At 35.5% G+C, this 16,275-nt stretch overlaps 3 protein-coding genes across 3 annotated transcripts; 1 reads left to right on the forward strand and 2 right to left on the reverse strand.

The window, feature by feature from the left end:
* The first annotated feature begins 2,515 nt into the window (after positions 1-2,515).
* On the forward strand, positions 2,516-6,979 carry si:ch211-176l24.4 (uncharacterized). Its single transcript, XM_051098979.1, has 4 exons — positions 2,516-3,104; positions 3,325-3,421; positions 3,506-3,560; positions 5,991-6,979. Exon 4 carries the CDS (start codon positions 5,996-5,998, stop codon positions 6,977-6,979), a length of 984 nt encoding a protein of 327 aa, XP_050954936.1. The 5' UTR covers positions 2,516-3,104; positions 3,325-3,421; positions 3,506-3,560; positions 5,991-5,995.
* Positions 6,980-7,178: 199 nt separating this feature from the next.
* Positions 7,179-7,433, reverse strand: LOC127156211 (phosphatidylinositol N-acetylglucosaminyltransferase subunit Y). Its single transcript, XM_051098955.1, has one exon. It carries the CDS (start codon positions 7,431-7,433, stop codon positions 7,218-7,220), a length of 216 nt encoding a protein of 71 aa, XP_050954912.1. The 3' UTR covers positions 7,179-7,217.
* Positions 7,434-7,466: 33 nt separating this feature from the next.
* On the reverse strand, positions 7,467-9,203 carry LOC127156210 (protein preY, mitochondrial). The gene is made up of 2 exons (XM_051098954.1): positions 8,894-9,203; positions 7,467-7,608 (listed from the first exon to the last, which is right to left on the reverse strand). The coding sequence occupies exons 1-2, from the start codon at positions 9,100-9,102 to the stop codon at positions 7,467-7,469; spliced, it is 351 nt and encodes a 116-aa protein (XP_050954911.1). The 5' UTR covers positions 9,103-9,203.
* Between the last annotated feature and the right edge of the window lie 7,072 nt (positions 9,204-16,275).

Here is a 16,275-nt window from a genome sequence, read left to right on the forward strand (position 1 = left end):
GGTGGCAAGCAATTAAAGTTGTTTACATACCAGATTCGCAAGATTTATGGCTGACAAGACCCGCGTGTCGAAGATGTTTGACCCCATCCTGGTCTTTTGCAGTACTGTGTATGGGCTGAAGTGAACATGGCCTGTTTAGATGACACCCACCAAACAAATAGACTTTTGACCCTTGCATGAGATCCCTAGCACAGTCCTAACAATCCTCAGCAGTATTTAGACCCTTTGGTGGCAGGAGGGGGGACCTTTCAACCCCAGAACTGTAGTTCTCATTACCTCATGCTTTATCAATGCAGGTCATGTCATCGGCAGTTTGTGTTACCACTACACATGATTATTCAGGAGAATTTAGGGGGAGATATCAAGTCACCTAAGGACATCCAATGCAATCATGCCACAGGTGTAAAAGCCATGCAGGTCCTTGTGACACAGTGAATTGAATCTATATTAAGTGCCACCATGTGGCTACTTTTGGTTTTTCTCAAGGTTTATTGAGCGATAAAATTATTATATTACGTAAGTTCGAATACAACATTTCATGACCGAAATGAATTGTGATAAATGTTAATAGCCGGAATCTGAAAGGATCTGACAGCAGGTGAAACATTCTAATCTTAAAAAGAGAGTATTATCATTAAATATTGGTTCTGAAACATTTTAAGACTCATAGTCATATTTTAGAAAATGTAATTTGTGTAACATTATTTTATTGTGATTTTACTGTTTTTCTGATGTACCACATTCAAATAAAATGCAACAGAATTTGCTTTTTATTGGAAAAAATGTTTGATGTTTGGAAGAATGGAATAGAACAGGATAGAATAGAATAGAATAGAATAGAATAGAATAGAATAGCATATAGACAGGTCTCGCATGTATTAACTGTATTAACTGCCATAATGCATATTTTAAAGACAGAAACTATGTATAATGTGTAATGTATAGAATAGAATAGAATAGAATAGAATAGAATAGAATAGAATGTAGACAGGTCTGGCATGCATCTTTATATTTACAGCTATAATGCATAGTATAAACAGAAATTATGTATACTGCGCAGTGTATTAGAATAGAATAGAATAGAATAGAATAGAATAGAAGAATAGAAGAATAGAGACAGGTTTGACATGTATTTTTGTATTTACTGCTATGATACATAGTATAAAGACAGAAAATATGTAAAATGTGCAATGTATTACAATAGAATAGAATAGAATAGAATAGCATGTAGACAGGTTTGGCATGCATTTTTGAATTTAAAGCTATAATACATAGTATAAACAGAAATTATGTATAATGGGCAGTGTATAACAATAGAACAGAATAGAATAGAATAGAATAGAATAGAATAGAATAGCATGTAGACAGGTCTGGCATGCATTTTTGTATTTGCAGCTATAGTACATAGTATAAACAGAAATTATGTATAATGGGCAGTGTATTGAAATAGAATAGAATAGAATAGAATAGAATAGAATAGAATAGAATAGAATAGAATAGAGACAGGTCTGGCCGGTATTTTTGCATTTACAGCTATAATACATAGTATTAAGACAGAAAAAAATATGTACAGTGTGCAATGTATTAGAATAGAATAGAATAGAATAGAATAGAATAGAGACACCTGGCATGTATTTTTGTATTTACAGCTATGGTACATTGTTTAAACAGAAAAATTATATAATGTGCAATGTATTAGAACAGAATAGAATAGAACATAGACAGATCTGGTGTGTATTTTTGTATTTGCAGTTACAATACATAGTATAAACAGAAATTATGTATAATGGACAGTCTAATAGAATAGAATAGAATAGAATAGAACAGAACAGAACAGAATAGAATAGAGACAGGCCTGGCATGTAATTTTATATTTACTACTATTATACATAGTATAAAGACATGAAATGTGTACAATGTACAACGTATTAGAATAGAATAGAATATCGAGTAGAATAGAATCTAGACACATCTGGCATGTATTTTTGCATTTACAGCTATGATACAATATATAAACAGAATCTGTACCATTGTATTGTATTACAGTGGAATAGAATAGAATAGAATAGAATAGAATAGAATAGAATAGAATAGAATAGAACAGAATAGAACAGAATAGAATAGAATAGAGACGGATTTGGTGTGTATTTTTGAATTGACAGCTATGATACATAGTACAAACAAATTATGTACAATGTGCAGTGTATTAGAACAAAATAAAATAGAATAAAACAGAACAGAATAGAATAGAATACAGACAGGTTTAGACCTGTATTTTTGTATTCACAGCTATGATACATAGTATAAACAAAAAAATGTACAATGTATAAATGTACAAAATAAATAATGCATTGTACTAATACACAAAGAAAGTGCAGTATGCAATATAATTCACAAAACAAATAATAAATAAATCATATAAAATCACAATAAATATTACAACATTGTGGCAAGCGAACAAAAAATATAAATGTATTTTAAACAGATTTTGGGAAACCAAATGTATGTCTTTTCTTATACAAATAAACCTTGAACTTGGTGACCTTGTTTCAACTAGTGACGCTGGTTGATTCAACCGTACGTGGCTTCAAAGACACCGTTTAAAGGAGCGGAAAGACATTAGTAACACATTTAATGCAGGTTCACATGAGATATTCCCAATGGATCGTAAAAAGAAAGGCAGTAAAAATCATTTTAGCCACTCTTTGCTGACGTGATAGACCACGGAAGCCATTCCTTACAAGAGAAGCTACAAAAAGAGCCCTTTATGTGAGAAAGGGATTTCTCCAGCAGTGAAAATAGTTGCCTGACAAGCCGAGTGACGCACAGAGGACTGATGCTTATTCATGAATGAAGGTTACGTAGCTCTTCGTCGTCACAGTAACGGCGTGATTTATTAAATGGCACATTTTCAGTACACACCACTTCGAATAGTTTTTCTTAGAACTAATTGTCTTTAGACTTCATTTGTTCTTAAAATTTATTTAATATTATATTTTTTAAAGAATTTATTAGATGCTCGAAAATGTCGACACTTACAGAGCATGCGCAGTCGGCAATTGGCGCAAAAATACGAGTGCGTGTTTTGTCAATTAGCAAAATAGGTAAGTACATAACCGTTTTCCTTTTGGTTTAGGGCCAAAACACCAAAATGCATTACATACTTTTAAACGAAATGTACTTTGTCGTACATTTAGTCGCAAAGGACAAGCACTTAGGCTACACAGTTGCTTTCTGTAACAATTGCTTCTGTGGAGAATGACGTCGCGATGAACGAAGTGTTAAATTGTGGCACTGAACTTGAGATACAATGTTTCTCAACAGATATAACCACAAGTATGCTCTCCTCATTACTGTTAAATTTGTCCTGACTTGAACTTTTAAGGTCCTGGCTGAGAGAAAAGGTGACCAGCTAAATCAGGTAAGAGTTACACAAAATTTGAAACATGGTTGCAAAAGTAAGATTCCAAACATGTGGATTAAATGTATTTTATTACCTTAACAGGTGTTAGTGGGAGAAAGAAACAGAACGAATAGGACATTTAACTCTGTTGAGGCATGTGAGTATCCACTAACAATTAAACTACAATTTATAGCTTTTCAGGTTTTTGTCCATCAGATTACATAATGGTTTGTTGCATTGCACTAGGTATATTAAGCTTGCATGCATATACAATTAAAGTCAAAAGTTTACATACACCTTGTAGAATCTGCAAAATGTTAATTATTTTACCAAAAATAAGAGTGATTATGTAAAATGCATGTTATTTTTTATTTAGTACTGGCCTGAATAAGATATTTCACATAAAAGACATTTACATATGGTTACATACAGTTAAACTGCCTGCAGTTCTTCAGAAAAATCCTTCAGGTCCCACAAATTCTTTGGCATTTTTGTGTATTTGAACTCTTTCCGACAATGACTGTATGATTTTGAGATCCATAATTTCACACTGAGGACAACTGAGGGACTCATATGCAACTATTACAGAAGCTTCAAACGCTCACTGATGCTTCAGAAGGAAAAACGATGCATTAAGAGCCGGGGGCTGAAAAATTTACAGGGTAAATTTGACTTATTTTGTCTTCTGGGAAACATGGGAAGTATCTTCTGCAGCTTCTAAAGGACAGTACTAAATGAAAAAAAAGACATTTAGGCAAAATTAGAAAAATGTTCACATTCTGTTCAAAAGTTTTCACCCCCTGCTCTTAATGCATCGTTTTTTTTCCCTTCTGGAGCATCAGTGAGCGTTTGAACCTTCTGTAATAGTTGCATATGAATCCTTTAGAAAAGATGGACCTCAAAATCATACACTTATTATTGGAAAGGGTTCAAATACACTAAAATGCTGAAAAACCAATGAATTTGTGGGACCTGAGGGGATTCTTCTGAATAACAGCAGGCAGTTTAACTGTTCAGGACAAACAAGGGACTCATGAACAACTATCACTAAACAAAAAAACCAAACAAACAAAAAAAAAACAGCTGTGGATCATTTAGGCAGTATTAAGAATCAAGTGTATGTAAACTTTTAAACAGGGTAATTTTTTATCAATTAAACTATTATTTTCTCTTGTGGACTATATGGAAATGTCTTTTATGTGAAGTATCTTATTCAGGTCAGTACTGAATAAAAAAATAACATGCAGATTTTGCAGATTCTGCAAGGTGTGTGTCAACTTTTGACTTAAACTGTAGCCACAGATACACATTACGTTAATACATATTTAAATTTGGAATATATTTGGAATGTATGTCAAACGTTTGGAATAGTTAAGATTGAAGGAAATCACCAAGGCTGCATTTATTTGATCAAAACTACAGTATAAATGGTAATGTGAAATACTACTACAACTTAAAACACCTGTTTCTATTTAAAGAGGTCATCGGATGCTAAGTTCACTTTTACATGTTGTTTGAACATTAATGTGTGTTGGCAGTGTATGTACAAATCTACCCTATAATGATAAAAGTCCATGCAGTGGTTTTTAATTAATCTGAAAAATAATATTCCCTTTTTCAAATCAAATCGAATTCTTAGATGCCTGTTGTTGTGGCGTCACACCGACAGAGGCCGCTTCCACAATAGTTGATTGACATGAGCATCTTACCTCAGATCAGCTGTAACAGTCCAACCTCCATGTTTTGATGCCGGAGCAGGGATGTAAGTTAGACAAGAATTGAGCGATTGAGGTGTTGTGTTGCTGGATGTAATAATGAACATAGTGGACGTCATTTACTCCCGACATCTGAGCCGCTGAAGATGCAGTGGATTACGTTTGTTTGTGAAGGGAATGCACCTCCCGATCTACATATATCCGTCTATGTTCGCTCGAATCATTCGTGATCCAGCTTCACTTACAGCAGCAGTGAGTATAAGGGTTTTTTTATGAATCTTTGCGATCGCCTTTCCTAATAATGTGCTAGTTAGCAAGTTTAGTGACTAAATGCGGCTAAAGTAAACAGGCTCGTCACTCCACAGAGAGAAGAGAGGGGCGGGGCGAGCAGAGCTCATTTGCATTTAAAGCAGCCTCGACCAGAATGATTTTTGCAGAGCTGATTTTGGCAAGGTAAAAAGGGTGTTGTTTTACACTACCATTGAGAATTTATAACCAAAGTATATTATAGACTTTTCATTAAGACCCTAAAGAATCGTATCAACTTGTGGAAAACGGGCATCCGATGACCCCTTTAAATAGATTTTACAATGCAATTTATTCCTTTGATGGAAAACTTGAATTTTTATCATTACTCCAGTCTTCAGTGTCACGTGATCATTCAGAAATCATTTTAGAATGATTTGGTGCTCAAGAAACATTTATTATCATCATCAATGTTAAAAACAGTTCTGATGCACATTCAAAGAATCCTTTAAAAAAACCTAGCAACATTTCCAGCAAAATATTAAGTGGCACAACTGTTTTCAACACTGATAATAAGAAGTGGTAATATAACTTATGTGCTTTTTTGTTCCTCTTTGATTTTGTAGAAGAAATGGCTTCCCTCTCAACAATGACGAATATTCCCATTGCTTTTAAAGCATCCAAGAAACACAAAAACAAGAAAACGAAAAAAGAAAAAAAGGATAAGAGCAAAAAGAGTGTGCCTGACTTCTTGTTTAATGATAGCTGCCATGAGGCAGTGTTTACACAAATGCAAGACACTACGAAAAGAAAAAAGCCAAAGAAGAAAAGCAAACTGAAGGAAGACTTCCAGCAACCTAAATTAAATAAACAGCCTAAACAACCCAAAGATACGCACCAAATTCAGCCAGTTATCTGCATCTCCCCCGATCAGGAGACGCCACATTCAACCGAGAAAGAGTGTTACAGAAGCACGAAACGTAAAAAGAGAGTCATTTTCAACTTGCCACCTGAGCAGAGCCAAGCCGCAAAGACAAACGTTGAAGAATTCGGAAAGAAGCAGCTTGTCGGTGAAAGCAGCTTGGAATCCAACACAGCTGAGGAAATGAACAGCCAAGACCTGTTTATTACACAGAAATCATTCTTGGATCCATATGTGGAGATCTCCAGCGGCTCAAGCTGCAGCGAGGCCACTGCCGTGAAGGCGCTTGAGAACCACGCACAAAGGTCAAGAGCTGAAGCAACCACTCAAACCGAAAACTTCTTTACCTTACCAGCACTCTCCACCTCTCTCAGGTTTCTACAGCAGCAGAGCACGTCCGAAAGCACAGAGGAACCGGTAGACCTGAGCCTGCCGAACAGAACAAGACAACTGCACGGCTCAAAACAATCAACTGTAGATTCTGCGAAACCGCCCAAACTGAAGATATCAGACACATCGAGTGAAGACGGCGATACGGCGCCCAAGGCTAAAGGTGATCTGCTTCAGCTGAAGGTCATCCAGACTCGCTTGAACGAGTCTTTCTTTTTTAAGGTGAAGGGTGAAGATTCGCCGAAGCCCATGTGCCCTTTGATGAAACTCACGGAAAGTGTTGAGAAGAAAATGAAGAAGTAAAATCAGACTAAGCTAGGATGTTACAAATTCACGATGAAAAAGCAGTTCTGTGCACTTCCATGAAAAAGACAAAGCTTTGTTATCTGCAGTTTTATTCTATATTTTACATTGTTCGCTTTAATGTTTATTCAGTGTTCTGGATATGAATCTTCACTGTGTTTACAAAGCAAGCATCGTTCATAACATTGGTACAATTAAATTAGTCTCTTGTTATGTGGAAGACAATAAAACTACAGTCTTAATTGTGTCTGAACAGCTTGATTCCCATCCACTTCCAAAGGTGAAAGAAAACATACACTGGAATTGTTACTGGCAACAGCAGGCTATAAAAACACACGCTGCTTGCACTAGTGCAGCCTTGAGGGAAATTTTCATCCACGGTTGCTGAGTAAAACAGTCCAGACAATGATATCAGGGGGACAAGAACAGTCACTGTTGACAGGGAGAAAAACATAGTGGCAGAAAACAAATAATTTGCTTTTTAAACTCAAGATTCGGTGGGTTTTTCAGTCGAGCCGCTCTTACGGATCATTCTTGCATCTTGTGGGATCATGTTAGGAATACCATCAATGATGGGATATGCGATACCAAGCTCTTCGTTTATTAATTCGTTGCTCTTTTCGTCGTACCTTGAAAAAAAAAAAAAAAAATCAGAAGTGAAGACATGTATTAGTATTTTTAATAATGATAATCTGAACAGTTCATGCATAAAAATACAGTTATTATAAAACCATACTAAATATATAGGATCTCCTTATATAAAGGAGAAAGTCTTTCAAATGTTTTGTAGCATTTTTTGTAACTTTTTTTTTTTTTGGAAATAGCTTTTAATATTAGTTTAATTATTATGCAAAATTATATTTTTTTTTAATGTATAATAAAAAAAGTCATAAATTATTAAAAATAGTAACTATGATGTAAAAGGTAAAAATTTGTAATGGAAATTATCAACTGCACTACCAGTCAAAAGTTTTTGAACAGTAAGATTTTTAACAGTTTTTAAAGAAATCTTTTCAGCTCACCAAGCCTGTATTTATTTGATCCAAAGTACAGCAAAAAATGTAAAAATGAAATATTTGTTTAAAATAACTGCTTTCTATTTAAATATGTTTTAAGATGTAATTTATTCCAATGATTACAAAGATTAATTTTAGCATCATTACTCCAGTCACATGATCCTTCAGATTCTTTTGTTTCTCAAAAAATAAAAAATAAAATTATATATATATATCTTTGATTAACAGAAAGTTCAGAACAGCATTTATCTGAAATGTAATTTTTCATAACATTACAAATATCTTTTTCATCACCTTTGATCAATTTAAAGCATCCTTGCTAAAATAAAAGTTTTAATTTCTTTTCCAAAATAAATAAATAATAATAAAAATAATAATAATAATAATAATAATAATAATAAAAATGCACTGACTCCAAGCTTTTGAATGGTATAGTGTGTAATGTTACAAAAGCTTTTAGTTTCAGATAAATGCTGATCTGTGGATCTTTCTATTAATCAAAGAAACCTAAAAAAATGTACTTAACCGTTTTAAATATTGATAATAATACTATTACTCTTGAACAGCAAATCAGAATATTTGATTTCTGAAGGATCATGTGACACTGAAGACTGGAGTAATGATGCTGAAAATTCAGCTTTGATCACAGGAATAAATTACATTTTAAAACATAAAATAGAAAGCAGTTATTTTAAACAGTAAAAATATTTTACAATATTACTGATTTTGTTGTATTTTGGATCAAATAATTGCAGGCTTAGTGAGCAGAAGAGACTTAAAAACATTAAAAATCTTACTGTTCAAAAACTTTTGACTGGTAGTGTATAACATCACTGTTATATAACTACTGTATATCCCACCACAAGATAATAATATTATGCATTATAAACAATCATACCTCAGGGTTTTTTTGGACAGTGGACACACAAGAAACTCAAGGAGGGACTCGTCAAACGGCTGACTCTCACTGCCCTTCACTCCATCGCTGCGGCTCCGCTGTTGTCCTCCGATTTTCACGGCGCTCACGGGACGCAAGAGTGGCAGGACGGTCACAGATCTCTGCACGCTAAAAACTCCAGTGGCAAGTGTCCTCAATGCATGAGACATATCCGAAGAGAGCTGTACAGCTAAAAACTAAACTTGTTTTTTACCCGTTTGACAGACGCTAATAGTGAACCGGAAGCGCTGAACTTGCACGTCTGCAAACGTGTCCCCTGATCTTCTACATTCATGAGATGGTTCCGATGGCAAACTGCTCTATTAGTTTTGTTTGAAAAGAAATGTCATTCATCAAAAAAAATATGTTTTCAAAAACAAAAACACTCTTTAGCAAAAAAATCAAAGTAATAAAAATAATAATACGAAATATGTAATAATACGAAAAATGTAAATTACTAATCTAAACTACTAGGCTATTACTACTAATAAAAATGTGACCCTAGACCACAAAACCAGTCATAAGGGTAAATTTTTTGAAAGTGAGATTTTTACATCATACGTCTTTTCATACATTTATAAAAAGACACATTTATATCACGTACATATCATATAACTGAAAGCCGAATAAATAAGCTTTCCATTGATGTATGGTTTGTTAGGATAGGATGCTGGTCCTTTGCTGGTCATGTTGCTGGTCAAGGACCAGCATCCACCAGCAAAGGACCAGCTTAAACCAGCTAAGGACCAGCACAAACCAGCAAAGGACCATCTTAAACCAGCACCAAAACATACCCAACCAGCATATGCTGTTTTTTTCACCAGGGGCAAATATACCCGTGCTACTTAAGACTGATTTTGTGCTACAAGGTCACAAATAATAATATTTCAGCTGGCAGTGAGTCATTCATTTAGATTTAGAACTGTAGAATAAGGACTGTTTTTCTTTTGCGTCACACGCATTTTATTATTTTTATTATTAATGGATATTTGACATTTATGACATTTCATGCCTCATTAGACGAAATAATATCTTTAAAAACAGTGTGTGGCGCTCCTGCCTAACGTATTGTAAGATAGAAAAACAACCGGAGAAACTATTCATAAACAGCAGATGTCGCCAGTGAACTGTATGTTAAATATTAAAAAAGCTACGAACCCTTGCATCTGTGAACCCCCCCCCCCCGCCAACACAAATCATAGCGTTCAAGTTCTTGTTGTGAAACAAGCTGAGACTTAAATCATAGGCAGAAGCTTCCATGAGTGGAGAAACTCTCTGTGTAAACAAAATATCGTATAAAATATAGTGTAAACAAAAAGGTTGTATATTAGCCATTTTGCTAGGCCTGTGATTTTGAGTGTCTCTCAGAAGCCTCATTCACACAAACAACAGACTCGAGCAAAAGTCAAGCATCTGACCAACCTTCTGACTTCCAGAGGTGGCTGGATCCTCCTCAAAACTGCCCTCTTGATTTGAGAGCTATTCTTGAAGAGTCTTCAGTGCAGCTCTGGTTATTCATCTAGCTGATTTTGTCAAGACTTGTCCAGAGTTTTATCAGGGGTTTATTCCTTTGGCATTTGTTGTTGAGGCTCTCGCTCAAGGCAGACGAGGTGTACTCGAGGATATGAAGGAGGCAGCATTGGCCAGGCCATGTTTGCGTGTATTTCTTCTCTATAGCCACAGAAAGGCACACATTCCCCCAATATCCCTACACGGCCAAACTTAAAGCAGTTTCTTGTCAATATTTGTAGTTTTTGAGCTGATGGGGAGTGAAAGCTGGGAGGAAGCTTGTGAGCACCAAAGACCTGCCAAGCATGTCAAATGAAACAAGCCCGCTTCAGGCCAAAGACAGGACAGACGGCATTGTGGGTAGGTGTGCTCTTCGTTGCATTGAACGAATTGATTTTTTCAGCCATGTTAAATCTGACTATACCCGCTTGCTCTTTTGAAAATGTTTACTTCTGTGTTTGGGACAAGGAAAACAGAAAATAAATTGAAAATTAAGTTGAAAATGTTGAAAAAATCAAAGACAACTCATGAATTCTAGGATATTCAAGGTTTGCTATGCATAAAATATCAATTACATTTACCTTGTTTGACTTTCATAGGTTGGTTAACCTTAATTACTGCTGAAATAACTCATTCCTTGTGTCCTCCATGGTTGGAAAATGTGTTGAATGCATAAAAAGAGACAAACCTTAAGTTAGTTATGCAAATGTCTGTCTGAGCCTAAGGGTTCTTGCCTTCGGCTGTGATTTTTATCTTCATATTAAACAGGGCCAACAATGTCTACTTGCAGATCACCGGTGTGGGCTTTTTAACTAAAACAATTTGTTCTCTGTCAACTGATGGCAATTAGACAATTTTGCTATTGCCTTCTGTTGCGATTTCCAGCCAGCATCCTTCGGAAATAGTTTCACAGTTGCTAGCGAATCCATTTAATCAAGCTTGAACTCTTTTCTGCTCCATTATCCACCACAGCAGGAATGCTGAGCAACATATGATTGTGTGAACTGTCATTATTTCCTTTTGTCTCAGTTTCCACTAATGCAGATGGTGCCAATAGTGAAATATATAAAAACGAATAGCAATATGCTTCTTGAAATGTCTGAGTGGACCAGATGGATAATTTCTCTCCCGTGAAAGAGAATTAAAAACCATACGCTTTTACCTCATTTAGTTCAGCAGCTGAATTTAAGGACTTCAAATCTCTTACAGAACTGTCTGTTCAACAGAAAACATCTTCGTTTACATTAAGAATACATGTTAAAACACAGGCCTATAAACAAACATTAAACCCAGAGTTTTCAGCCTCCTGGGAGTCAATTAAAACACTACAGCGAGTCTATGAATAAGATATTAAAAGTGTTCTTATATTTTCACGCCATTTTGAACTAAATGAACGTTTGCTAATGATCTGCTAAGGATTATATGAGGTAGTAATGTTAGCTAATGTTCTTAACTAAAGTTACTATATAGTGTTCTTGAGAAAATATAATTTAATGCTCTTTTATGTGGTTTCTAATGGTGGTTTGTTGAATCTCAGCTCCTGCTAATACAAATAGAGTCCAAATCAGGAAACACTTTTAAAGTAAACAGCTTTCTGTTGATCAAAAAAGTGAATTCGCATTACCAGCCTGAACCTGTTGCGAATACCCGTTGTTGTAATCTTTCGTTCTTACGTGAAATTCTCAATTGCGTTAATTAGGGACCAAGCACTGAAGCATTTGCATTTGTTGGTGCTCTTATTCTTCTTTCCCTCTGGAAGTCTATGGCAGCCCATAGAACTGCTTGTAGGAAAGTTGTAAAATTTGGCACAAAGATAGAGGACAGTCTCAACATTAACCACAGCAAGTTTAGAGTCTCTAACTCAGTTTTACATACATTCTAAATCATAAACATCTTAAAGACATCTAATAGATGTCTATTTGACATCTGATAGGAAACGTCGAATAGACGTATTGCAGATGAGCAAACTACATCTTGCAGATCTCTTGCAGAAGTCAAATAGACGTCTCTGAGATGTACGTGTGCTATCAGGCTAGTGATGTGACATTTGAACCGAGGCATCGGAGCTTGTGTTAAGGGGTGTGCCTGATGAAGCCTCGATTCGAGGCTTGTGTTTGTTAACTTAGAAATCACGAAACCAGTGACAAACGAAGCCTCACTTTCTCTCCAGTCCTGTGCGCGATTCACTTTGTGTGTTGGTTCGAACTCACAGATCTTACTTATTCATTTAAGTTTTTTACATACCCAGTCATACAAGTAATATGAGAAATACAAATAATTTCAGGAAAATGAAATATTTGCCATATGCACTTCATGTGTACATTATTCTTCTATTACATCATATAGATATTCGTACTTGGATTTAATGCCACAGTTTAATGGGTAAATTAATTTTTCAGAGACAGAAATTCAACAAACAAACACACACTGTTAGACTTACATTTGTGCAGGTAATATGAGTCGATCTGTGGAATGTGTGGCGAATGTTTCGTCCGACGATGTTTCTTTCACAGGCTTTTGGCTTCTTTATTTTTTACAAACCACCAGATTGCACTGTTTTCGACACACTCGAAGCTTTGAATCTTTTCCATAAAACAGTCAGAGGAAAATGTCAGCGCTTCACAAGGCTTCATTTGGAGACCAAACATGGCCAACCTTATGGTCAAGTTATAAAGAAATGTTAAAAAAAATGCTAATAATGTTTGTTTACATCAGCCTATTGTAATGAAACTGGTCTTGATATATTCCTTGGATGATGCCGAGAACATTGATATAAATTATGCCATAATTGGATGAACTTTCTGTCTACCATTTGATTAATGTTGAAAACCTACTTTTTGGAACTCCTCCTAGACCGTTGGCCCGATCTTCACCAAATTTGACTTGGATCACCTTCAGACCATGCTGGCAAAAAGGTATGGATTTTGTGTCAATATACGAAACGATTTTCATTTAACGCATCAATGAATTTGCTGGAAAGACTGCATCTGAGGCTGTATCTCTACAAAGCTTTGACATATTGACACCATTGACACCTTTGTATCTGCCATTGTCACCTCACACAGAACACACCACATCAATTTGATAACAGCGCCACCTATTGTTCAAAAGTGATAAGCCATTAAATCATATTACTAGTGGTTATATTTACAATTGTTCAACCATTTTGTTCAACCGACTAAACTCATCTTAAAATGGCTTCAGTTACTCATTGCTGCAGTTTGTCTGATGCTTGCTTCTGTAATGCCTGGCTGCTTGCAGCTACATTTCCTATTTGCCGAACGACAGTACATGTGACAGCCTCTTACGATATACGAAACAATCAACCTAGCAACACAACGAACACTGCAACAATATTGAGATAAACTAATTTTCCCCATGTTCAGTGTTCTAATTGCTTTCTCAAGCACTAACAGATAGTGGAAGGTCCTTAGGAGAATACAGTAATTTAATAAACTCAGAGGGTTTGGCTTCTCAGTCTGTGGGATTATGAGGTTCAGAAGTGCTAACCCAACACTTTCCAGGCCTGATAACAAGCTCTCGAAAAGCTCTGGGCTTCTCACACTTCTAATACTCTCATCAATGAGACAGTGAAGCGGGGACAGTTTCGCCTTAATACCTTTGATTAATGATCATGGCCAGAATTTATACTGCTAAATTAATTCTTCTGGTTATTCAGCAGTAAAATACAGCAGGACAGGGAGAGGATTTTCCACTGTGTCATCATCAAGGCCATACATTACGGTTTATAGTCACGACAGACTCCAATGTTATTGTTTTACAGCTTTACAGTCTAAAAATGTTGAATAATAATAAACCCCTTGTTCCCTCACAGATATGAAAAAATTTAAAAGCACCAAACTGCATTCATTCATATCATTTTTTTAACATTATTGTGTTCCATTTCCACTCCAGGCTGAGAAGCTCTTTTAATATATCCAACCATTTTGTTTCCCAACATAAAAGATGTTAAATGAGAAGTCCACTTCCAAAACAAAGATTCACATATAATGTACTCACCCCCTTGTCATCCAAGATGTTCATGTCTTTCTTCAGTCGTAAAGAAATTAGGTTTTTTGAGGAAAATATTTCAGCATTTTTCTTCCTATAATGGTATGGTGTCCTGATATTGAACTTTAAAAATGCAGTTTAAATGCAGCTTCAAACAATCCCAAATGCGGTTGTAAACAATCCCAGTTGAGGAAGAAGGGTCTTATCTAGTGAAACAATCGATTATTTTCATTGCCTTGCTCTCGTTGAACTCTGTGTATTCTGGCTTAAGACAGTTAGGGTATGTCGAAAAACTCCAATCGTATTTTCTCCCTCAACTTCAAAAATCATTTCAAAATCATCCTACATCGCTGCAGAAGTTCCAACCCAGTCTTTGCAACGTGAACATGCAAAGAAGATCAAACACCCTTAACAAAAAAGGTAAAACAGCGATATAGGACAATTTCGAAGTTGAGGGAGAACATGAGATGAGAGTTTTCGTCATACCCTAACTGTCATGAACAGGAACAAAAACAGTCCAAGCAGAGTAAGACAAGATGAGCATTTGGCTTTAAAACGAGCATTTGGCTTTTTCTTTCTTTACGACTGAAGAAAGAAAGACATGAACATCTTGGATGACAAGGGAGTGAGTAAATTACTTCTAAATTGTTGTTCTGGAAGTGGAGTTCTCCTTTAATTTTGCCCCTCAGAAGGTCAGTCGAAATAGGAGTTTTATCATCTCAGGAGGAAAACTGTATATCTGACAGCTGTGGACGTGCAGAAATAGAAGGAAGATGAGAAACTGTTTCATATGATCCGTCTCAGTGTGGATGTGTTTTTTCGTTTTGTTTTATTAATCAATACAAGCAATTTCAAGGATGCAGGTATATTGGAGACTTCCTGACAAATGCACTTCTAAAACTCATTTAGATTTCCCATCTCAGGGGATGTAGCTTTTGCAAGTTGCTTTTCCAAGAGATTGTCAAGAAGATGCTTAGAGTTTGTGAATTGTTTAAACACCGAAAATAAAACACTTCAGTGGTTTAAATATAACAAACAACAATCCCTGTCTTTGGGGTTTCTAACCATTCCAATGTTTTCCGCCCTTTATTTTTTTCTAGGAAATAGAAATGACAGAATGACTTCTGAAACTGTTGTTCCTTGTTAAAGCAACGTGTGTGTCTGTGTTTGAGAGATTTGAGGGATTTGGATAGCTCAGAGCTCTGTGAGGATGTCAAGTGTTGCTGACTTTGATTAAAATGATGGTTTTGTCCCACAGGAGTTGAGAAGACAGAAAATAAGAGATTTTCCCACAAGCAGAAATGAATTTGACTCAGCTGAGAATGTGGAGCTTTAATTTTGGTGAATGGCAGAACTTTCTTTATATGAACAGAGAAACTGTATGAACTTTGATGTTTCAACCAGCTTTAGATGGTTAATTTAGATTGTCAAATGTAAAATTCAAGAAGGATGAGTTAAAAGTCTTTATTATTTTTTTAGAAAGACTATTTACATTTATAAAATATTTTTCCCACATCAAATAATCACAATCATCATTCACAAACCTGAGAAAAAAACGTTTTAAATTTGTGCTACACAGTAGCAAAACTACTAAATGCTTAAATACACATGAGCCAATCATACAGCAGGACATTTAAAGAGACAGTTCACTGAAAAAATGAAAGAGATAAATAAATAATGACAGAATTTTCATGTTTGGGTGAACTATCCCTTTAAGCAGCAGTGTCTCTAAACCAGCCATCTCTTTTTTTGACCAATATTAAATGTTTGACACGTTCCATGTTGGTTTTGAGGTCCGACACAAGACATGAAGATGTTTACAG

This window comes from Labeo rohita, chromosome 25 (genome assembly GCF_022985175.1).
Source record: "Labeo rohita strain BAU-BD-2019 chromosome 25, IGBB_LRoh.1.0, whole genome shotgun sequence".
In the NCBI taxonomy this organism is placed as follows: domain Eukaryota; kingdom Metazoa; phylum Chordata; class Actinopteri; order Cypriniformes; family Cyprinidae; genus Labeo; species Labeo rohita.

Coding starts and splice junctions, on each gene's coding strand:
- si:ch211-176l24.4 (XM_051098979.1), top strand. CDS start 5,996: ATGGCTTCCCTCTCAACAATGACGAATATTCCCATTGCTTTTAAAGCA.
- LOC127156211 (XM_051098955.1), bottom strand. CDS start 7,433: ATGTTTTTCTCCCTGTCAACAGTGACTGTTCTTGTCCCCCTGATATCA.
- LOC127156210 (XM_051098954.1), bottom strand. CDS start 9,102: ATGTCTCATGCATTGAGGACACTTGCCACTGGAGTTTTTAGCGTGCAG. Junction 7,609..8,893: donor CTGTCCAAAAAAACCCTGAG/GTATGATTGTTT, acceptor TTTTTTTTCAAG/GTACGACGAAAAGAGCAACG.